This window comes from Haliotis cracherodii, unplaced genomic scaffold (assembly GCF_022045235.1).
Source record: "Haliotis cracherodii isolate W230 unplaced genomic scaffold, xgHalCrac1.p SCAF_11, whole genome shotgun sequence".
Taxonomy (NCBI): domain Eukaryota; kingdom Metazoa; phylum Mollusca; class Gastropoda; order Lepetellida; family Haliotidae; genus Haliotis; species Haliotis cracherodii.
In genome coordinates, this window is record NW_027266266.1 from 45,504,459 (window position 1) to 45,530,717 (window position 26,259).

General features: G+C 42.2%; 1 protein-coding gene across 1 annotated transcript in view; it reads left to right on the top strand.

Annotated features, from left to right (window-relative positions):
- The window catches only part of LOC139455135 (equilibrative nucleobase transporter 1-like), a 56,392-nt gene that overhangs the window by 20,004 nt on the left and 10,129 nt on the right, over positions 1-26,259 (top strand). The window contains exons 4-8 of the mRNA XM_071236691.1: positions 3,611-3,845; positions 7,446-7,524; positions 7,834-7,976; positions 25,001-25,096; positions 25,224-25,413. Coding sequence (XP_071092792.1) covers positions 3,611-3,845; positions 7,446-7,524; positions 7,834-7,976; positions 25,001-25,096; positions 25,224-25,413 — 743 coding nt within the window. The remainder of the gene's footprint in view (positions 1-3,610; positions 3,846-7,445; positions 7,525-7,833; positions 7,977-25,000; positions 25,097-25,223; positions 25,414-26,259) is intronic.

Sequence of the window (26,259 nt, forward strand, 5' to 3'; positions counted from 1 at the left end):
TTCGTGGGTCTCTGAGAGAAATGAGAACTAAAGTCGCTTTGTGTGACCGGGCCCTTGCCCTATTAAACCTCTTGATTCAGTTCGTTGAACAAAACAAAATCTTACCCGGCATTAAATATCTGAGAATCTCGCTTATGCACAGGAGATATAGGGGCTGGAGAAGACAATGATAGTGATCCCTGTTAATAGCGGGTGCGTGTTACTTCTTCGTCCGTCGAAGTAGTACAAGGAATCTTCTCCTCAGTCAGCGGCGTAACATATACATGGCGCCAACCAAATATAAGACGTCAACGCCAGAGAAAAAACAGTGTATTTTATTCCACGAAACAGATTCCATTGGGCGTAAAAGACAAAATAACGGTAAAAAGTACATGAATGGATCACTGACAATGAATGTAATATAAAATGAAATTTCCGCGCAATATGTATTTGCATCGAATATGACGCACAAAGTATTTGACGTCAATTATTGTTTAATAGGGCATTATATATTAAGTTATTTTAAAGAGTGAGTGAGTGAGTTGTGTTTAACGCTGCTTTTAACAGTATTCCAGTTACATGTATATCACGGCGTGTCAGTTTAATTTTGGAGGAAAGCCCGAAGTGATGCAGGTCTTAGACTTTCACTACTTCGGTGAAACCCACGAGCATGGGTATGGTGGTGAGAAACCTAGAAACATAATCGGGACAAACCGGGATTCGAACCCACAATCATAGGTTTCTGGTGTGCCCGGCGCCTTAGACGACTGGGCCACCCGTTTTATAGAGCTGCCACTGGAATGTATGCGTGTCCTTTTAACATTCAGTCCATATATAATTTATACTTTCATACTCATATTAGAAGATGCAAATAATGAAACACATATTCCGGCAAAACGTTTGTATATGTTAGCGTGACATTGACATACCTACTGTGAATTCTTTGAGCTTTGTTTTAAGGTATCTTAACATAAAATGCATTGAATTAAATGTAGCAACAAGTACAACGATCTTTATTTAATAAAAATGGTGTTTTAGCATCTAATCAAAAACAATTTAAACACATTTAAAATATTCATACATGCACCGAGAAAGAGAACGTTGTTTGAAATCCCCAAAAAAAACGAAGTCCGCCGAGTGCAGCCTGCCATGAGCTGAATAAAACAGTCAGAGCTGGCCGAGATCGTATCAGTTTGTCACGCGCAGGTCACATGACTCGGGACAAGTAATTGTGCCAAGTCTCCTCACACGATTTGGAGATTTTTTCATGAAGGCTGTCGCATGATTTATTGGTTTCCAAATCCTCCGACTATCAGGATTTCCCTAGTTTAATCAAGAGATTTTCTTCTTTCATCATATGTTTTGCAGGACTTGATTGCCCTTTCACGAACACCTGGTGTTCCTATTTTGCTTTTCACGTTCTGTGGAGTGAGTGAGTGAGTTTGGTTAAACGCCGCTTTTAATATTATTCCAGTTATATCACGGCGTGTCAGCTTAATGTGGGAGGAAAGCTCGAAGTGATACAGGTCTTTACCACTTCGGTGAAACCCACGAGCAAGGGTATGGTGCTGACAAACCTAGAAACAGAATCGGGGCGAACCGGGATTCGAACCCACAATCATAGGTTTCTGGCGTGCCCAAGGGACGCAATTCTGCACAGCGAGTTGCGGCGCCTTAGACGACTGGGCCACCCGTGGCCCCTACGCCCTTTGTGATCGGTTTCGGCAGATATTCGACAAAGGCGCGGAAGATGCGAGTTTTATTCCTAATATATTATATTTATGATACAGAAGCACACTCGGTCAATAACCACTTTATCTCGATACATCGTTTAAACTGAAATAGCCTTATGACCCTGTCAACTTGTCCTTTAACAAGGTAATATGTTCTGATATCGCTTGTCTCAAACTAACACGACTTCGACAGTCCCCAGAACATCGAGTTAACGAGGTGATATTAATCTGGTTATCACACAGATGAAAACACAGACATCCACAGGCGCCATGGCATGTTATTTTGCAGGAAAGAGGTTGCAATATAGGGATTAAAACAAAAGCAAACAATACCCCTTTAAAGATGGATTGAAACATGAGGTTTGTAACTGATTCATTTCGTTCATAAAAGATTCATGAATCATTGACCTATTCCTGCAAGAGGCTTATAGTAATCAATACTGCAAGCCCCTCTCTCTGATCTGAAAGATGGTAACGACCGCGAAGTAGTGGCGTACGAGCGTCACGATCTGTCGCTCTTGGTGGCAACTTGACAGCGCCTTCTAGTGATTCAAGGCCGAATGTGAACTAAATCTATCCCTTTTGTCTGTTCAAGTTTTGAAAATATTCACATAGTTCCAACTCATAGTTCCGATCTCGGAATCGAATGTAAGCGGTATTTATTTTGGAACAAGCCTGGATCTGTTGGATTTGCTGAATGATTTCATAACGCGGTTGACCTTCATCACTGTTGATGCGAGTCAGCGTCTCTTACATGTATTGTCATTCGAATGATATTATTTTTTGTCACTATGAACTACCCCAAAACAAGACAGATATTTTAAGTATATCTTTTGGATGATTATGATGATGATGATGATTATTGTTGTTATTAATGTTGTTATAATTATCATTATTTAAAATATAAAGTTGATATTATAAAATAAATAAGTGAAACCATAGAGGGTTTGGGTGATCCTGCTACAGTCAGGCTGGTTAAGCTCATCCTCAGCTCATGGCCCTTGCCCCCCCCCCCACCCCCACCCCCCCCCCCCCACCCCCACCCCCCAGCCCAGACATAGAATGGGACTGCCTAGTGGAACCCACCCAGATCCATACGGAGAATGTGAAGACTCCCCAACACTGCAGCCTTCTGCATTGCCCAGATTGTCAGAAAGGGCTGAATTGCTGGTAGCAGACCCGGGTACTCTACCAATGTCAGTCAACAGATTGGGAGGTACCAAACCTAAGGCACCGAGAACAATGGGGAGTCGGAAAACTTGGTACATGGGATGCAAGCGTGACATTTCGGACGCCAGGTCTGCATATTTGCCATGATGCTCCTGACTCTTGTCAATCACACTGGTGTCAAAAGGGACAGAAATTTCAATGATATAAATGATTTTATTGGATTTATCAATAACGACAAGATCAGGTTTCTTTGCCTTGATAGGTGAGAGGCTGTATTAGGGCCTTTCCAAATAATTTGGTATTTATCATTTTTCATGACGCCCTGTTCATATTCTGGGTCGTGCCATGGATGGACCTCTGTGTCAAAACCACAAGCGTGGCGAAGACGGTAATGATACATGGATCGAGCCACTCCATCATGTCACTTAAGATGGGCATCCACTGACAATGTATTGGACAGTCTCATTAAATTCATTCCATACTCTGCATTTCATTATTATTATTATTAGTAGTAGTAGTAGTTGTAGTTGTAGTTGCAGTAGTAGTAGTAGTAGTAATAATAGTAGTTGTAGTTGTAGTAGTAGTTGTAGTACACTTGTAGAGATAAGAAAGTATCGAGTCAGATGGATATATTTCATTGTTTATCATGAACCGCCCATTTTGTTATTTTTTCAAAACGTAACTGCTATTAGACCAAACCATTAAACCAACAAAGCGTTCTGTTACAGCTGTCTCATTTCATCGGTGTCAACATCCAGACCTCCTTTATGTTTCTCACCATTGGCATCGTCCCCATGCTCGTCTCAACCATCGCCTTCCTGCCCAAGACCAAGATCCCCTGGCCCCTCCCACTGGACTACGGCAAGCGCCGCAACCAATCACTGGACGAGACGATGCTCCGGAAGCAGAGGGCATGGCAACGGAGAATGTCGGGTAGAGTACGCCGGAAGTTGACCATAACACGTGATGTCGTAAAATGCTGATGTAAAATATTTGTAATTCTTTTCAGGGAGTTTCAGTCTATTTCGCTGTCTACAGTTTCAACTCTCATCCGTGCCATCCACTGATTCTGGGTTCGAATCCCAAATTAACCCTGATTTTCATTCTTGGTTTGTTTGCAACATATCTGTGTTCGGATCATAACTAAACACTCACTTTAATATATATGCTAAATGTCATCCTTGCATCCAGAGTGGACCCTGAGTATTTCTTCCCCCATTGCAATCCTGTGCAAAAGATCAAACAAGGACAATAACTCTGAAATATAGTTTTTTTCGATGACGGTTTTCGAAGTCGAAGTCCCAAATGAAGTCGGACACACTGACGGGCAGACGAAACCTAAACCTATATCCCCTTTCTTTAGTAGCGGAGGATTTTAACAGTATATCAAGTTACTACAGACATGAAGTCGGTCTTGAAGTTGATGGCTTAGGACTAAATCATTTCAACTTTACGTTAATGCTAATGGAAAACATGTCGAGGTTGTCATCCCTCGTGGGTTTGCGGTGTCAGATAGAAACGGCGATTGTGTACCTAAGTATCATGTAGTCAAAAGTGACCATAGTCAAAACAGAAGAACGTTATACATGCATCTTAAAAGGCATAGTCCCCTGGATTAATCACTTAAACCCAAGTCCATTATCTGAACATCATTTTCATTTCTCAATATGTGAAGTTGACGTTCATCGTGAGGACTGAGTCACGAAGTTGTTTGTTTTATTTGTTTATTTGTTTGTTTGTTGTTCGACGCCGCACGCAGCAATATTTGTTAGCTTAATTTATTTGTTTGCTTGTTTGTTTGTTCGACGCCGCACGTAGCAATATTTGGTTGCTTAATTTATTTGTTTGTTTGTTTGACGCAGCACGCAGCAATATTTGTTTGCTTAATTTATTTGTTTGTTTGTTTGACGCCGCACGTAGCAATATTTGTTAGCTTAATTTATTTGTTTGTTTGTTTGTTTGTTCGACGCAGCACGCAGCAATATTTGTTTGCTTAATTTATTTGTTTGTTGGTTTGACGCCGCACGCAACAATAATTGTTTGTTTAATTTATTTGTTTGTTTGTTTGTTCGACGCAGCGCAGCAATAATTGTTTGCTTAGTTTATTTGTTTGTTTGTTGTTCGACGCAGCACGCAGCAATATCCCAGCCATATGACGGCGGCCTGTATTAATAATAATTGAGTCTTGACCAGACAATCCAGTGATTCATGCATCGTTTCCACTGACCGACCTCTACTGTTTTCTATTGCATACATTTAGCTGCCGGTTCTCTCCTGCGGGCACGTACTGACAGAGACCGGTGCTGATGTTAGAACCTGCTTTAAATTCCCAAACACTTCTTGGCATAAGGTGTGGTCCATCAGTACTGTTCACTGACACTAGAAGCGCCATTTCATGCACGTGTATAGCCCCAAACACTGACTTCAACAACCTATTAATAGTTCTACATAATGCACCAAGACAGGGCACGCAATGCGTAGAGCTCGACGAACACTCGTTTATCCGTTAACTAGAAATGTAGGACTAGTGGACAGATGACAGATAGTCGATATGACGCAGGAAGTTGGGAAATATGTTTATAAAATCGCAATATAAACGTCTGGTGCACATGATTAAAAATGATGCGTCCATGCCAGAGAAACATGTCCAATTTTTTAGTCTAACCATTGCAAGTTGTCCTGAAATGTGCACATTAACGAGGTCTGTAATTTGTCAATCTGAGAGTGACAAAAGTCAATATATTACAACTGAAACTAGTGTCGCTAGTGCTGGGAACCTACAACGGTAGTCACATAACCCGGGACATATAATCCAAATCCTCCTGGTAATTATATATGGTAATTACGATGCGAGGAAAATAATCTTTTTATCATAAAATGGGGGCGGTCGAGTAGCCTAGTGGTTAAAGCGTTCGCTCGTCACGCCGAAGACCCGGGTTCGATTCCAGACATGGGTACAATGTGTGACCCGACATGGGTACAATTTCCGGTGTCCCCCGCCGGGATATTGCTGGAATATTGCTTAAAGCGGCGTAAAACCATACTCACTTTCTCTTATAATATTATCGTACGTTATTTATGGACACCGTGACATTTATATTGAAAGTCGAGTCGAGTTGAACCAGAAAACAATAACGAGCCACACTGATGTATACTTTGAATACAATGGTAGGCCCGTAACTCATCCGTGTTTTCTAGTAAGTATTCTTTCCATTTCAATTGGCGGGTGTACAAAAGCTGTATGGTTACTGGACGGGTGGGGACCCTGGGTAGAAATATAGGTCCCCAGCAACCCATGTTGGTCGAAAGAGGCGACCAAATGTATCGGGTGGTCAGACTGGCTGACTTGGTATCTCAATTGCGTAGATAGATGCTCACGATGTCAACCACTAAATTGTCAGGTCTAGACTCGATTATTTACAGATCGCCGTCATATGTCTGGGATTTTGCTCACGGCGGCGTCAAACAACAAACAAACTATATGGTTTTTGAAGATGGCGATGAGGACAGAGCAGGGCTAGCTGCCCCGCCAAGTTGTTTGATATAAACTTTGTTTTCCTGTTTATAGACCACAGCTAACTGTTTACTTGGATGTGTTGAATGTTTTTGGTAAAGTTTTTGGAGCTGGTAGAAGCATCTAAAATATTCTCAAGGTGTAAATATGCCTTCATTTCCCGTTGACAGAAACTGGATTTGTTCTGATTCAATAATGCATAGTCGGAACGGAATATTCTGATTTTGAAATTCTTTTAAATATGTCATATTGTCTTCTCCTTACGAATCTAAATATCTTGATTTCGCAGGCGTTTCAACAATTTATCTAAATCTTTTTCCTACTAAAGTCGGAATATTCCGATCCCGCAATGCTTTCACTGGCGTTTCTATTTTATCGCTTGACAGAAGTATGGATATCCCGATTCCGCAGGTCTTCCAATAATGTATCTATTTCTCTCTCTCTCTCTCTCTCTCTCTCTCTCTCCCTGTCTCTCAACAGAGAGACAGCCTCCGTTGTCTAGTGGTAGAGTGTCTGCGGAAGGTCCGGGATTCGATCCCCTGCAACGTCGTAACAAAATACGTTAAAAGATTGTATTTATTGTTACCCTGGCTACGACTGGTGGACTCGTAGTCAGTATACAGTGTATGAGTAGGACATATTTATGTTAAACTATTTCCTCGCTCGACAAAAGCCAGAATATCCCGATCTCGCAGGTCTTTCAACAATGTATCTATTTTTTCCTCTCGACAGAAGCTGGGATATCCCGATCTCGCGGGTCTTTCAACAATGTATCTATTTTTTCCTCTCGACAAAAGCCAGAATATCCCGATCTCGCGGGTCTTTCAACAATGTATCTATTTTTTCCTCTCGACAGAAGCTGGGATATCCCGATCTCGCAGGTCTTTCAACAATGTATCTATTTTTTCCTCTCGACAGAAGCTGGGATGTCCCGATCTCGCAGGTCTTTCAACAATGTATCTATTTTTTCCTCTCGACAGAAGCTGGGATATCCCGATCTCGCAGGTCTTTCAACAATGTATCTATTTTTTCCTCTCGACAGAAGCGAGGATATCCCGATCTCGCGGGTCTTTCAACAATGTATCTATTTTTCCTCTCGACAGAAGCTGGGATGACCCGATCTCGCAGGTATTTCAACAATGTATCTATTTTTTCCTCTCGACAGAAGCTGGGATGTCCCGATCTCGCGGGTCTTTCAACAATGTATCTATTTTTTCCTCTCGACAGAAGCTGGGATGTCCCGATCTCGCGGGTCTTTCAACAATGTATCTATTTTTTCCTCTCGACAGAAGCTGGGATGTCCCGATCTCGCGGGTCTTTCAACAATGTATCTATTTTTTCCTCTCGACAGAAGCTGGGATGACCCGATCTCGCGGGTCTTTCAACAATGTATCTATTTTTCCTCTCGACAGAAGCTGGGATATCCCGATTCCGCAGGCCTCAACCCCAGTTTTCACCGGTGCTGGTCCAGTCTCTTTATATCTGGTCGGTTGTGTGGTACGGAGTCCATCATCTGCAGACAGCCATGTTTGAGTCCAGGTTCATTGACCTCACAAACCCCGACATCGACGAAGGTGTTGGTGAGTATACAACCACTCAGAACACCTTATGAAACTGTTGACAAACGGCAGTGTTATTACCAATCAATCTAAAGAAACCATATGCAATAAATATTATGGTGTACATCATATACACAAAACATAAGCTCTCAGTTCCAAAGACAAGCATGCATGCATACTGATTTTTTAAAATATTTACCTTTTTTTCGGATGTAATAGGGGCGCGGATTTTCACTTACAGTGCAGAGTTGCGCCCCTTGTCGTGCCGTCAAAGATAACAGATACCGTATTCGACGTAATAAGCGCTCTCAAAATTAGAATGTTATTTTGGTGAAAAGAAAAATTGAGTTGAAAGATAAATTCGTGGTTTATACTGACAGCCTGAAATGTTTATGTACGACAGATATATTTTTCCAGAATTTAATTGCCCATAATTAAGTGTGCATATAACGCACGAGTGCGTATTATACGCGAATAAATAAGTCTTGTGTACATTAATCTATCGGAAGGGGTGCTAATTGGGATTGTTCACTAGCCAATATATGAGCAAATATCGCCGTGGGCGTTTATTAGAGCGGGGCGCTTATTACGTCGAATACGGTACGTATATTACTGAAATACTGTTAAAGCGGCGCACGCAGTCACGGATTCGTTTAGTTTCTTATTGTTTAAAGTTGGATCAGTATTAAAACGCCGAAGACCCGGGATGGATTGGGTACAATGTGTGAAGCCCAATTCTGGTGTCCCCCGCCGTCATATTGCTGGAATATTGCTAAAAGCAGCGTGAAACCATACTCACTCACTCAGACTATCCCTAAACCATTTCTCAGACCTGTCTCATTTCATCGGCGTCAGCATCCATCTAACCTTCATCCTCACACGCAACATTTTTCCAAGCTCCCCAAATAAATGCTCTCCCGTTGCCTATAATAAATAACCAGTTCCTACATAATGTTCTTTTTATTATCATAGATAGTTGTGAATATTTTTTGTTGGCGGCCGCCCTCTTTCGCTGTCTCAAGTCTCAAGTTGTCTGCCCCCTCCTCCCCCTTCCTCTCCCCCCCCCCCCCCCCTCCCCTCCCATCCACTACCATCATCACTTGCCAGGACTTCACTCCCCAATCGTATTCCTCAGGAAAACAGCTTTTCCTGTGGAAAAGATTCATTTACAGCGGTATTCTCATTTCATTACATGAGGGATCGCTCCCATCACGCCTCGATTCTGTGATTAGATCTCCGCGGTACTTTCGTTTTGGAGAGTTATTTGTATTGGTTTTTTACTACAAGCTCACAGACGAGAGAAGGTCTGTGCTGTGTTATCGATAGGGAGCTAGAGATGGAGATGGAGATGGAGATCAGAGTATGAATCGTAAAAGAATAGAAATATAACACACTGGATAATCGAGGTCGGTGATCTTCAACATGTGGCGATTATTCGCTGTTGTTCACCACTTTAGTTCGTTGCATTTATACTGTTGCTATAGTTCTTTTACTTTGGGGGCACGGGTGGCCCAGTCGTCTAAGGCGCCGCGATTCGCTGTGCAGAGTTGCGTCCCTTGGGCATGCCAGAAACCTATGATTGTGGGTTCGAATCCCGGTTCGCCCCGATTATGTTTCTAGGTTTGTCAGCACCATACCCGTGCCCGTGGGTTTCACCGAAGTGGTAAACGTCTGAGACCTGCATCACTTCGGGCTTTCCTCCCACATTAAGCTGACACACCGCGATAGAACTGGAATATTTTTAAAAACGGCGTAAAACACAACTCACTCACTCTTTTACTTTAGTTCGTCTCTGTATTCTATCACTTTTAGTTCGTCTAATTTGTCAGTATAAATCATCTCTTTAGTTTCGTGTGATATCAGTTGGCCCAGGATGCCTGCGGGCTCTTGTCAGGGAGAAGCTTTTTGTCATGATAATATACCCTATAGTAAGTATTGACCTTGTATTTGTGAAAAAAAACCATATGTATTTAACTAACAAAATATTTTTAAAAACAATCTCAACACCCACTCACTCACTCACTTAGGGCCGCCTCCGTGGTCAAGTGGTGGAGCGTCTGCCCAGAGAGCGGAAGGTCGGGGGTTCGATCCCCGGCCGCGTCACAACAAAAGACGTTAAACGATGGTACTTGTTGTTACCCTGCCTGGCGCTCGGCATTAAAGGGCTAACACAAGTACTGGTGCACGCTATATAAGGGCAATAACACTGAACGCGACATTAAACCTCATTTCACCTCCCCTCACTCACCTGGAAATGAATGATTATCAATGACGAAAAAAGGAGTGTTTCACGAAATATTTATCACAAACTACAGAATCCAGCATCCTCGGGGATGATGCTCGCCGAACTCGACAGCCGGCAGCAACCTTTGACTACACTGCTAATTTGATCTGTGATCAAAGCTATCTAGTTCAACGTTATTACTCGCCCCTTTTTGCCCCAAACTCCTCATCAATGTCCAACCCCCCCTTCCCCCATCCCCTATGACCCCCACACACTCTTACATCCCCAACGCCCTACAATGAACAGTGACCCCGGCCCACGTGATGCTCTGTGACATTACGCCCATAAAATACCTCAAGGTCATTCATCGATAAAGCTAAAGGAGGGCCATAATTGCTCTCCACCAACTGAGGCATCTGAGTATGCTGGGTGCAGTTATACGCTATCTCCAAACCGTATCACTGGGGAAATATGTCTAATTTATGACACTGCAAACAGACAATGCTCCATACATTTTATTCATCAGAAAAACGTTAGTCATATTCCTTCAGTCAATAACATCACCCCCTTAGGACACGATAAGAGATGTTTTTTTCACAATTTTGCATTTTTTCTCGACAGTGGGACGCCTTGATGTTGTTTGAGGGACGTCATGTATCTCATTGTGGACGTTATGTAATTTTATTTTTGACACTATTTTGCAAATTGAATAAAAGGTTATCAATAATGGCATGAAAATACAGACAGCGTTTGGATCCAAAATTAAGTTTTTTATATGACCTTGTCGTATGACATAACATTCACATCTGAAACCTGACAGGCATGCCTCTCAAAACATCCGTTCTACTACTGAAGTGCCTTTTTAAACTTTTAACTTTTTCAACTTTAAGATTTCGTTTTTGAAGTAAGTAGAAACTGAGTAGGTAAATATGAGTCGTACACCTTGCAGATTATGAAGACGTCATAGCCCAGCGTCTTTTGTGTAATGGTCTGTAATTAAAACACGCAGGTTCTTTTTCTTTACATTAAACACTTACCTTGTGTTTCATACTTGATATTGAAAATATACATTGAAACTTTATTACCTCGAAAATATATGGAATAATCAGAAGATCGAGACGTAGTGCAGATATTATAATATAAACTGCCGGACGAAAGGAAGGGTACACATATTGAATTTGACAAATACAATCGTTTTCAAAACGTTACTAGGCTGAAAATAGTCGCTTAAACTCTGCAACGTCCTGTATTTTACATCGTCAATGATACCAGCAGCAAATACATCATCATCAAATGACCATTTCTTGTTTGTTTCATTTCTAGCGCAACATCGTATACTTCCTTTTGCCCGGTAGTGTAGAAGTCAGTTAAACTAGAACAGCTTCTGTATAGCATGAAACTGGGAAGAGTTAGTGTAATAACGTGTGAGTGAGTGAGTGAGTGAGTGTGTGAGTGAGTGAGTGAGAGAGTGAGTGAGTGAGAGAGTGAGGAGACCCAATGGCATCCCGACGCCTTAACCGATATATCGAGAGTTCGAATTGACGGGTTTCCATTTTATATAAAGTTGAGCTGAAACGCCGTTTGATGTTTTTCTTTAGAATAATTGTTCTTGCTTTGTTCTTGTTCCTGGGTTGTTCTTGCTAGAGAGCAGCAGCATCACTCCATCAGCTCTCGCACGTTAACCTTCTTGCACTACCGGATCAATGAGACCGTCACAAATGGCTTTAATCTTTTCGCCAGAATAATGTATCTGATCTGGGAGCGAATGTCTACTACCAACGCCGCGTATTGTAATGGGATGAGGGTCTGATAAGCGACAGTTCGGTCGACTAAATGAACAAATTTGGGGAAAAACTTTGAAATGAGAATTTGAAATTTATCGCAAATGTTCAAATGACTGACATTTGTCATTAACAAGAAGAACAAAATTAAACACAGAGCAGTTGTAATAGGCACGAATGAGGCACCGTTTCGTGATCCAAGATGACATTTGGACCTCTTGGCGTCGATGGTGTCTTGATATCCGCTTTATCAAAGGACCTACGTGTACTCATGTCTTCAAAAACATGGATTCCAAAGGTTTGAAAAGAGAAAAACGCTAGCAGTCGGTCATATACACATTGTAATAATTTAAGATCATGTTTATTTTCAACTTGAAACTGGAAACTGGAAATGGCCAATGCAAAATTACAGAAATATTTATTAATTGCTATTGAATTTACTGTCTGATACCTAGACTTTCCTTCTGTGGTTTGCGTGTTATAATGATCAAATGCAGACGTACGATATAAATGGTCGAAAGGCTCATGAACGTTTCCCCATGTGTTTGTGGAGCCTCTTAGTTGGTCACTTGCAAGCATCAGTGTCGTGCTCTCTCATCTTCATCTGTTAGAAAGATGCTAACTGTACCCATCCCCTACCTCCGATCTGTTTCTCGTTGGACTATGTTAGTTAAATCAAAGATGGAACACGTTGCATAAACGTTTAACTTCAGTTTCAGAAAGACCGATGACCTTATTTCTACCAACAATGCCAGGTTACATTTGTAGAGTTGAAATCAAAGAACAACTGAGACACCAAAGTATGCGTCTTATCTGTACATAGACATCTGAATGATTGCATTGTCTGTAACAAGGTGTACGACAAGGCGGCTATTGTCGATTTTCCAGTCATGAATGTCCCCTTCAGTTCAAGAAATATAGCATGACCTCAATCTTACGGACCTTGCCTGGCGCTCGACATTAAGGGGCTAAAACAAGGACTGGAGTCAGTATACTGTGTCTGAGTGGGGTATTCATGTTATACTGCGGCATGGTATCTCAGTGGGCTAGCACTATAAATCGGCATCAGTCCGTACTAGTACAAGTAGCCGCACACACACACACACACACACACACACGCAGGCACGCACGCACGCACGCACGCACGCACGCAGGCACACGCACACGCACACGTACACACACACACACACACACGATAACAGTGAAGAAATGTGAATAAGTCGAACATAAAATATTACAAAACTGGTATTACTAGTAAAGTTACATAAAGTTTCCTGCAATCCAAATATATATAAACTGCCGGGTAAAAGAGAGTACACACCTGTGCACACACACACACACACACACACACACACACACACACACACACACACACACACACACACACACACACACACACACACACACACACACACACACACACACACACACACACACACACACACACACACACACACACACACACACACATATCGCTATATAAGTGCATTAATCTTGGACGCGACGTTAAACCCAATTTCAGCTCACCTTCACCTCAATCTTACGGCGTCATCATTTGTCCCTAGTTCGTTGAAGGGGATCTGATGCCGACCGACTGTCATAGCAGCCATATTGACGAATCTATTTATGGCCGTAAAGTTTGTTAATTATTTAGTTAATTTGTTCCAGTTTTCTCATTATATCAAATTTTGACCTTCTTTTGACCATGTTGACCTTACCCTTAAACGTCCCAAAATGCATGTTTGGCTCTGTAAACTCCACCTTGGAAACATCACAGGATCATACTTTGTTTTGATGCAGAAACAATTTTATTATTAATCCTGACAGCAACGTTGGTATATAGCGGCCGTCCTTATTGACATTTTTAACCGTTGACCACACATCCGGGTGATAATCAGTCCCACAGCACTCGTTGTAAATTAAAATTGTGTGAATGGTGGTATTGTAAGACATCGTATACGTATAGCTTTATGTTTGTACAATTCAAACAACACAGCTTTGAAAGATTTAGTTCCCTGTCAAATAGAAACTTCAGATCATATTCACCGTTTCTGAAATTTAGAATTTTAGTGGGCTTAACGAACCCTAATCTAGAAAACTTTGTATACAGTATGCCATGTCCGGTTGGCCAGATACGGTCCGTGTACCTACCGCTCAGATTCGTTGTTTTCTGAAACATCAAACGTGTTTACATTACAGTAAACTACGTTTATAACGAACACGCATATAACAAACCGGCGGATATAACGAACTGTTTTTTGGGTCCCGTACATTTGCTGTATATATGCTGTATATATGCTTATAACGAACTACGGTTATAACGAACTAAAATTTGTGGTCCCTTTGAGTTCGTTATAACCGTAGTTTACTGTATTTATATTTCCTAATAACTACATGTTGATGTACTTGGGACAAGAAATTTGTAAAAAATGTAAACAACCTAGGACAGGGCAACTACGCTCAACCGGGATTGTAATTATGATGATAGGGACTATGTTGCTTTGAAGATTGGTTTACAATGATGACGATCATCATCATCATAAAAAAAAGCAAAAAAGCGATAAAACCATTTCCATAATCAAAATAAACAACAGACAAAGGGTGTTGATGGCCAGGTCAATTGCGAGTGCGTCTGTTAGCTACTATCGTGGGTTCGAATCCCCGATTCGTCTTGATTAATATGTTTCTTGTCCTCCACCATAAGCTACATCGTCGTAACACGCCGTGCAGTAAGTGAAACGCTGTTCACAGCAGCGTTTACATCAAACTCACTCACTCACACATCATCAAACTACAGGGGATTACACGTTGAGATAAACAAAGATAGAATTATGCAAATAACCCGAGAAGCAATTTTGTATTGTTAGAGATATTTGATTTAAGGAAAAATATAAGATAGACATCTCTTTGTAATACGCTCACAGTTAGTTTACCCGCCCAACTCTGAAACGTAAGGTGAAGAGGTTGCCTTAAGGCTTACGTCAAAGTTGTTGCAATACACCGTGCAGAGTTGCGTCCCTTAGGTGCCCCATAAAACTTGGATCGAGGGTTATATTTCTAGTTTGAAAAAAGTCGAACACTGGAATGATCTGGCAAGAATCATAATCGGGACTCGAACACACGATCACCCTCTTGATAAGTAACTCGTAGTCTTGAAAAGGATTAAATGCATCATTGATAATGACTACTAGGTGTCCATCATGGCTCAATTGAGACGATGGCGTGTTTCCAATATGGCCACAAAAGCAGCCATATTCCAATGAAAGTTATCCATTTCGTAAGCATAGATCTGATCATAGCTTAACACGTATGATACAGTTACTTGCGTTTGATTAAGATTATGTGACTTTTCCACAAACAAGATGATATGAGAAACCGCAACAACACATTGGCGACATGTTTTCGGATTTCCTTCGCCAAAAGCGTATTTTGTCAAACAAGGCAAATCGATACTTCGGCAGATCCACTAATGAAGCCACATCAAGCTGAGCCTTTTTCTCTCTCCTTGTCAGGTTGGTCGGAGATGACTTTTATATTCATTTGTAAGCCCATTGATACCATGCGTTAACACTTGAGATCATGGTTGTGTCGAGTAATGGCATGGTTCCTGTTACGAACGTGAGTAAGTGAGTTGTGTTTAACGCCGCTTTTAACAGTATTCCAGTCATATCACGGCGTGTCAGCTTAATGTGGGAGGAAAGCCCGAAGTGATGCAGGTCTAAGACGTTTATTACTTCGGTGAAACCCACGAGCAGAGGTATTGTGCTGACAAACCTAGAAACATAATCGGGGCGAACCGGGATTCGAACCCACAATTATAGGTTTCTGGCGTGCCCAAGGGACGCAACTCTGCACAGCGAATCGCGGCGCCTTAGACGAGTGGGCCACCTGTGCCCCCCTGTTACGAACGTGACCGCATACATGTGGATGAATGTTTAGAGAAATTCTGTCACGGCACTGTAGCTCACCTGAATAGGTAATCAGCACAAGCAGTTTTATGTTACCCTGGTATATGTGATTAATGCAGATTAGTGTGTACTGTGCTCGCTAGATACAATGTTTATTCAAAATACAGGATATTTACCATAAAAAAACGCACAAGCGTAATAACGTCTGGGTAACACTTGACAATTCGTCTTTAAAACTTCATGTTTGAAAGATGGAAAGGTTAAAAGCTCTACAACGCTTCCTACTTCTCATGTCCGAAATCTGGTTTGAAAGATTGAAGCTTCAAATTTCAAAGCCGCTTCCAACTTCTCACTTCCGTACAACGTTTCGGAAAGATGGAAGGCTCGAAAACTCAACTAAGCATCTTACTTCTCACTTTCGTAAACATGTTTCAGGAGATAATAACCGCAAACGCTCGAAGTTTCTGGCAGTTTCCAACTTCATACTTCATTAAAGTACGGGGGCGTTTGTTTAGTATGGAATACTGTAAGGGACATTCTCGCAATCTCGCATTCTCGCGTTGTCGACTTTTGACAAAAAGTGCTATGTACCAAAAACACGAGAACGCGAGACTTTGGCCAAATCTCGCGTTCTCGCGATCTCGCATTCTCGTGTTTTGGGCATATTTACCTCGTTTCCAAAGGTCGAGTTCGCGAGAATGCGAGATTGCGAGAATGTTCCTTACAGAATTCCATAGTTTAGTTTGTTTACTGTCGTCTTTTTAGAAAGCGAACGATTAGGCTCCAGTCTTTCAAAACAGTAGGATTTGTTTGTTTGTTTGTTTGTTGTTTAACGCCGCACTCAGCAATATTCCAGCTGTATAACGGCGGTCTGTAAATAATCGAGCCTGGACAAGACAATCCAGTGATTGATATCATGAGCATCGATCTACGCAATTGAGATACGATGACATGTATCCACCAAGTCAGCGAGCTTGACCACCTGATCCCGTTAGTCGGCTGAAGCGGTGTAGAGCTTTCAAATTTCCATCTTTCACAAATAAAGTTTGAAATATGAATTGTCAAGTATTACCTCATCTTTGTCATAAAATCTCATTCATAAATTCTACGTCGAAAAAGGTACTCCCATCTTTAACAAACCTCAGGCTACATAAAATTTAAATGTTTCCCGGACATATTCTTTTCAAAACTGAGAGAGAGGTAGGGCTTTAATTTTATTTTTTATCAAGAAAATACAACGAGAAAGGCTCACTCCATATTTGTATGTCATTAAACAAAACTTTATTAAACATGTTTTCACACTGCCACTGTGTTCCAATTGTCACTGGTAGAGAAATTAATGCATGTCAGCAACTCTCTTCTGTTGTGTACAGAGGTGATCATAATTAATCATCCAAAACTGGCTCCAACCCAGATATCGCTTGGGTGAGATCAAGCGATATCTACACTAGAGCTCGACGAACACTCGTTTATCCGTTAACTTGAAATGTAGCACTGGTGAACAGATGACAGATAGTCGATATGACGCAGGAAGTTGGGAAATATGTTTATAAAATCGCAATATAAACGTCTGGTGCACATGATTAAAAATGATACGTCCATGCCAGAGAAACATGTCCATGTCCAAATGTGCGCATTAATGAGGTCAGTGATTTGTCAGTCAGACAGTGACAAAAGTCAGTATATTACAACTGAAACTAGTGTCGCTAGTTCTGGGAACCTACAACGGTAGTCACATGACCGGGACATATAATCGAAATACCGTTGGTATTTATGGTGCAATGCGGAAAGACGCGAGGAAAATAATCTTTTTATCATATAATCGGGGCGGTCGGGTAGCGTTAAAGAACAAATAAACAAAACATTTTTTTCGTTTTACTTCTTACGAGCGCAGACCGCCTCCGTGGTCTAGAGGTAGAGCGTCCGCCCGGAGAGCGGAAGGTCCGGGGTTCCGATCCCCGGCCGCGTCATACCAAAAGACGTTAAAAGATGGTACTTGTTGTTACACTGTCTGGCGCTCGGCATTAAGGGGCTAAAACAAGGACTGGTCGGCTCGGAGTCAGTATACTGTGTCTGAGTGGGGTATTCATGTTAAACTGCGGCATTGTATCTCATCGAGCTAGCACTATAAATCGGCATCAGTCCGGACTAGTACAAGCAGCCACACACACACACACACACGTGCATGCACGTCGCTATATAAGTGCAATAATCTTGGACGCGACGTTAAAACCAATTTCACCTCACCTCACCTTACGAGCGCAACTCTGCGCTGCACCGACTTTTTAGACCACTAGATCAAACTTAGCAATGTATTGAAATCACTCGCACAGACATATTCTGTAAAATATAAAACGTAAAACTTCATGAGCATTATTTGCGTGTATTTAGACTTAAAGAGTAATGTGATAAGGTAAAACTAAACCAATGGTCCAGCGTCATAAAAATATTTAATATATTGCAAAATATAGAAATGTAAGGTATCAAACATCAAAGGATGCCCCATCAAACACGATCATCACAGACGATGAAGAATCCTCACGTTAACAGTTAACCCAAGCAAGGATTATGTTTCTGTTTCTGATTTCTGAATATCATTTGAAAATCAATCTACACTGTTTTTAAAATAATGCTTTTGTATATAAGTGTGGACTGCACAGAGTGGGCGAATTTGCTTTGTGCCCTTCAGCAATTTTGCTGTGAGAGGAGAATGTATTTATGTTTACAGCTTGTATACCTGCTGGTATTGTCCTCGGTTCATTTACACGTGACTTGACTGACAAACTGTCCTTCTATAGCCAAACACTGATATTGCCAGGTCATATTATTATGAAAGGATATATATACCTGGGCGGGATATACATGGGCGGGATATGCATTGGCGGGATATACATGGGCGGGATATACATGGGCGGGATATACATGGGCGGGATATACATGGGCGGGATATACATGAGCGGGATATACATGGGCGGGATATACATGGGCGGGATATACATGGGCGGGATATACATGGGCGGGATATACATGAGCGGGATATACATGGGCGGGATATACATGGGCGGGATATACATGAGCGGGATATACATTGGCGGGATATACATGAGCAGGTTATACATTGGCGGGCTAAACATGGGCGGGATATACCTTGGCGGGATATACATGGGCGGGATATGCATGGGCGGGATATACATGGGCGGGATATATATGAGCGGGATATACATGGGCGGGATATACATGGGCGGGATATACATGAGCGGGATATACATGGGCAGGATATAAATGAGCGGGATATACATGAGCGGGATATACATGAGCGGGATATACATGAGAGGGATATACATGGGCGGGATATACATGGGCGGGATATACATGAGCGGGATATACATGGGCGGGATATACATGGGCGGGATATACATGAGCGGGATATACATGGGCGGGATATACATGGGCGGGATATACATGAGCGGGATATACATTGGCGGGATATACATGAGCAGGTTATACATTGGCGGGCTAAACATGGGCGGGATATACCTTGGCGGGATATACATGGGCGGGATATGCATGGGCGGGATATACATGGGCGGGATATATATGAGCGGGATATACATGAGCAGGATATACATGAGCAGGATATACATGGGCGGGATATACATCAGCAGGATATACATGAGCAGGATTAGATGAGCAGGATATACATGGGCGGGATATACATGAGCAGGATATACATGGGCGGGATATACATGAGCAGGATATACATGAGCAAGATTAAATGAGCAGGATATACATGGGCAAGATATACATGGGCGAGATATACATGGGCGGGATATACATGGGCGGGATATACATGAGCGGGATATACATGAGCAGGATATACATAAGCAGGATATACATGAGCGGGATATACATGAGCAGGATATACCTAGGCGAGATATACATGGGCGGGATATACATGGGCGGGATATACATGGGCGGGATATACATGAGCAGGATATACATGGGCGGGATATACCTGGGCGGGATATACATGGGCGGGATATACCTTGGCGGGATATACCTTGGCGGGATATACATGAGCGGGATATACATGGGCGGGATATACATGAGCAGGATATACATGGGCGGGATATACCTGGGCGGGATATACCTGGGCGGGATATACCTTGGCGGGATATACCTTGGCGGGATATACCTGGGCGGGATATACATGGGCGGGATATATATGGGCGGGATATACCTTGGCGGGATATACATGGGCGGGATAAACATGAGCAGGATATACATGGGCGGGATATACCTGGGTGGGATATACCTTGGCGGGATATACATGAGAGGGATATACATGAGCGGGATATACATGGGCGGGATATACATGAGCAGGATATACATGGGCGGGATATACATGAGCAGGATATACATGGGCGGGATATACCTGGGTGGGATATACCTTGGCGGGATATACATGGGCGGGATATACATGAGCAGGATATACATGGGCGGGATATACATGAGCGGGATATACATGAGCGGGATATACATGGGCGGGATATACATGGGCGGGATATACATGAGCAGGATATACCTAGGCGAGATATACATGGGCGGGATATACCTGGGCGGGATATACATGAGCGGGATATGCAAGGGCGGGATAGACGTTGGCGCAGCTATCCACCGGTCTCTATGTCAGCTTATGTTCCCCGAGAAGAGAAACTAACATAGACGGTACACCAACCCATGTCACCAAAGGAACCGCTGGACAACATATTTATGTTCCCGCCTGTACATATAGGTATCTCTTATAAATGCATTATTTGGGCTTAATCGGTATGAACCCACAGTTGGGCATTTGTCCACTTCGTCCATTTGAAATCGAGGGCAGTCGGGTTGCCTAGTGGGTAAAGCGTTCGTCACGTTGAAGATACGGGTTCGATTCCCGACATGGGTACAATGTGTGAAGCCCATTTCTGGTGTTCCCCCGCCGTGATATTGCCGGAATATTGCTAAAAGCGGCGTAAAACCATACTCACTCACTTATTCCTTTCAAATCGTTTTGACATGAGCGGAATGTTGGTGGTACGATCCTCGGTCGTGTTATATCAAACGTTACAAGATGGTATTTGTTGTTATCCTGCCTGGCGCTCGGCATTAAAGGGGTGAAACAAGGATTGGACGGCTCGGAGTCAGTACACTGTGTATACAGTAGGGAGAGTAGCGTTTCCGTGTGAAACCGCGGCATGGTATCACAGTGGGATAGCACTATAAAGCCAGCATTAGTCCGAACTAGCATTACACACGCACACGCACACGCACACGCACACGCACACGCACACGCACGCACGCGCACGCACGCCCGTCTCTTTTTAAATGCAATAACCTTGAACACGACGTTTAAACCCCATTTCACCCCACCTCTTTACATAAAGGGGGGCACGGGTGACCCAGTCGTCTGAGGCGCCGCGATTCGCTGTAAAGAGTTGCGTCCCTTGGGCACGCCAGAAACCTATGATTGTGGGTTCGAATCCCGGTTCGCCCCGATTATGTTTATAGGTTTGTCAGCACCATACCCGTGCCCGTGGGTTTCACCGAAGTGGTAAACGTCTGAGACCTGCATCACTTCGGGCTTTCCTCCCACATTAAACTGACACGCCGCGATATAATTGGAATACTGTTAAAAGCGGCATTAAACACAACTCACTCACTCACTCACTCACTCACTCTTTACGTAAAACATTTCAAATGTTTAGGTTTGCAACTGATACTTTGTACGTGGGATTAATCATCTGGGAGTTAGATATAAGGAGAAAGAAGATGTCTTTCATGATCGAATAGATACACTGAGTATGACACCATTCTGCTCGAAATATGAATTTTTCTAATAATTAACGACAATTGTCTCATATTTAGTTAGATATCCAATAAACATGATTGGAAACGTGATGTGAGATACTATTTTGGAGAGATACATACACAAACATAAATGTCAGGTGTCGGTGTCGATCAAACCTATGAATAGTTTGGCAGAGGGGAACGTTGTATAATTATTGGATCTATCCGTGTTGATTCCGGACTGTTTAAATAGGTGCCCTGTGTAACCTGAGCGTGTTCCTTTGTGGGTTGCGTCATCGTAACTCGATGGCGTGGGACGATGCTCAGACTATCAGTCACTGGTTTGTCTGGTGCAAACCCACAAATATCTTATACTAACATGCAGACTAGAACACGCGAAAACGCACGCACGCACAATCATACATAAGAACACTTACCCACACGCTACAAACAAACATACGCATACAAACACGATTTAACACACGCACGCACGCACACACGCACGCACGCACGCACGCACACACACGCAAGCAAACACACGCGCGCACACACGCCCGCTTGCATGCAGGCATACACTCCTATGCATACGTCACACATGCATACGAAGTTGTCCTTCGTCTCATTCAGACACAATTATCGTATTTTCTGCGAAAACATCGGATGTATTTTCAAAATAACCCATATTGGTGTTATATTGAATCAAAATATTATCATCTTGGAAAGTATCTTGTGGCCATTGCGAGAAACTCGACAGGGAGTGTGTCTACCATTTCCACCCGAAGGTGCTTGTAAAGCTCCACCGCACCGCCCTCCTCCATTGCAGTGTCCTAATCGGTCATCTAACCATTGTAATCTTTAGCTGCGTAACTCCATGCAGCAACGCCTACTGTTTCGCGGCCACTTCGAGTGCGGAACCCGCGGCTGTTGCGACATCAAAGTTTAACAAAGCTATTTTGACGCAAGATCAGTAACAGTAATTGTAGCTTGCAGACACACCACCCTGCACATATATCTCAGTGTTTTGAGTCATACAACCCTTCGGCTAAACCATCCATTGTTGCTTCACTCGTGTGATGGCATAGTGGTAATTGACGCCATGCTACACGTTAGTATTTCGTGTCGCCCGCGCTTGGCGTATAAATTCGCCGACAGCTCAAAGTGTTAAGAGTTCTTCCATGTCAGTGCTCAGGAATGCTCATAATTAAGATCAGATATTTCCTTGTCCGTGAATAGTGTCTCGGTATTGAACACGAATCAACTAATACACCTATTCAGTAAACTACGGTTATAACGAATTCAAAGGTACCACTAATTTTATTCGTTATAACCATAGTTCGTTATAAGCATTTATCATCCAAAACTGGCTCCCACAGGAGATATCGCTTGGGTGAGATCAAACGATATCTACACTGTAGATATCGCTGCAATTAAATGCATCACAATGCCTTGCAGACCATTGTGACGTCATTGTAACCATGACGTCACAATCAGATGACATCACTAATGGCCCTTCTACTGAAGCTGTAAGCATTACTTTTTACACTTAAGACACTACTAACTACTGTCTACAAACTGAAAAATATATCAACACTCGTTGATAAAAGTAAATGTCAGGGACCAAAAAAACATATCCGTCAGTTTCTTATAAGCGTGTTCGTTATAAACGTAGATTACTGTATGTAAATATGCATATGGGTGGTGGGGTAGGTAGCCTAGTGGTTAAAGCGTTCGCTCGATTCCCCACATTGGTACAATGTGTGAAGCCCATTTCTGGTGTCCCCCGCCGTGATATTGCTGGAATATTGCTATAAGCGGCGGAAAACAATACTCACTCACTCATATATGTTTATTGTTTATTATTGGTATTATCGGCAGGTCATATTTTCGTCTAACCGCGTGTACAGCTGCGTGTTTTTGTTTGTTTCAAAATGACAAAGTGTCATATCTGTGAAATGTTTCTTCAAATTGCATGAAATAATCTGCCGGGGGAAAAGAAAGTATCAACCCATGTTTGACTGTGGCCTGAAATGAAACAAACACGATGTTGTTGTATTGGATACGGGAATTCTAGTTGTGTTTTGGAACTTAAGTTTGCAGCGTTCCGGCGACTTATATCTGTTATAACCTACTGATAACGTTTGCATTTCTTGGGTATACTTTTTTTACCCGGCAGTTAAAAATTAAGTGAGTGAGTGTTTTAGCGCCGTTTTGAACAGTATTGCAGTTATTTCACACCGTGTCAGGTTGCCCAGTGCATGACTGTGGTGCTGACAAACCAAAAAGTATAATCTGGGCGAATCAAGGATTCGCAACCACGATCATAGAACGAATATATTTACGTTGTATTTGGATGACTGATTCTAGCTTTGTTTGTTTATACTTTCGAATATTAGGGAAAAGGCTTTATTTAATTATATTCTGGTTACAGTTTAATTGCGAATCACATGTTGATCTTCTGAAATATAGATTTTCACTTTGAGGCCTATCAAAGACAGTTTGATATGCTGCTTAATAAAACTAAAGTGGATAAACGTGTATTGTACTCCTTACTTATTCGTCTTAATCTGGCAACGTTATGTAAATAAATATGCTTTTTCACATTATACAGCGGAAAAACTAAAAAACAAAATTTCAAAATGTATTGTGTGTACAACAAGACACTACTACGGTCTGACAGGATCCTGTAAACGTTCATTGTCATTTGAAAGTTCATTGTCATTGATCTAAGGTGTTTTGTTTGTTTGTTGTTTAACGCCGCAATATTCCAGCTGTATGACGGCGAATGTAAATAATCGAGACCGGACAATCCTGTGATTGACATCATGGGCATCTGCTAATAACTTTCATCGGAATATGGTTGCCTTGGCGACCATTGTGGAAATTAAATCAGGACCTTTATATATCTATAAATCTCGCAATAATAAACGATAACGCCAGAGAATAATCAGTCTTGGGTACCTGCCGGAACAGTTGGTTCAATTTTACGAATTGATTAGGGGGGCACGGGTGGCCCAGGTGACCCAGTCGTCAAAGGCGCCACAATTCGCTGTGCAGAGTTGCGTCCCATGGGCGCGCTCAGAAACCTATGATTGTTGGTTGGAATCCCGGTTCGCCCCGATTATGTTTCTAGGTTTGTCAGCACCATACCCGTGCTCGTGGGTTTCACCGAAGTGGTAAACGTCTGAGACCTGCATCACTTCGGGTTTTCCACCCAAATCAAGCTGACACGCCACGATACAACTGGAATGCTGTTAAAAGCGGCGTTAAACCCAACTCACTCACTCACTCACTCACTTTCAGACTATGAACAGCTCTACGGCAGTGTGCAAATATTCGCCGTGGTTGTCTCCCCTGTTGCTGGCTTGTGGATAGACAAATACAGGAGAAGAGAGTTAGGTACGTTTTTTACATCTTTGGGTTCGTGTGTCATTAGCAGTAAAATAGTTCATCAGAAACATTATAAATGTTTATGCGCATCATGATCCTTATCATGTACTAACTCACAGACTGGTTTATTCCACAGGAGTTCCTGCTGGTACGCAACAAATGCAGAATATACTTCCGGTTATGTTTACTACGTCAGCACTTTCTGTGTTGGAGCTGGTGGCGTCCATGGTAACGGATCAACTAGCAGCCCGCATAGCCTCGTTTTTCTTCAACCTCCTTCACCGCGTGTTTCTCCTCACAACCACGTGTGCTTTCCTCATGCATGTGTAAGTTATTTTTTACTTTGTTTTCTTTGTTTGTTGTTTAACGCCGAACTCCAGCTATTTCAGCAAGATGACGGCGGTTTGTAAATAACCGAGTCTTGACCAGATAATCCTGTGATTGACATCATGAGCATCTATCGACGACATTCATCAACCAAGTCAGCGAAATTGACCACTTGATCCCGTTTGTTACCCCTCACGACTTGTTTATTGCATGTGGTTTCGTGATACCGTATTCGACGTAATAAGCGCCCACAGCGATATTTGCTAATATATTGGCTAGTGAACAATCCCAATTAGCACCCCTTCTGATTGATCAATGTACACAAGACTTATTTATTCGCGTATGATACGTGTGTTATATGCATCCTTAATCATGGGAAATTAAATCCTGGAAAAATATATATCTGTCATATATAAACATTTCAGGCTGTCAGCATAAACAACGAAATTTACGATCTTTCAACTCTGTTCGTTTTTCAACAAAATCATATTCTAATAAGAGCCCCCTATTTCTAATTTTAGAGCGCCCTGTGCGCTTATTATGTCGAATACGGTATCAACAGCATGAAACTTCAAATAATAACCAGATTATCCATCGAAAAGGATTCCATTTAGCATAAAGGGCCAAATAGCTGTGGTAATTATATGAATGGACCACCGAAGTCAGTGATGACACCAGGTGTTCGCGAAAGGGATGAGCACGTCCTTTATGCCATTCACAGTGTGCATAAAGTTGCATAAAACCCATGACACTGTTTGTAAACAATAAATCACCAATTGGTTTAAATGACCCTGTGATCACCAATTTAAGTGAGTGAGTATGTTTTTACGACGCTTTAGCAATAT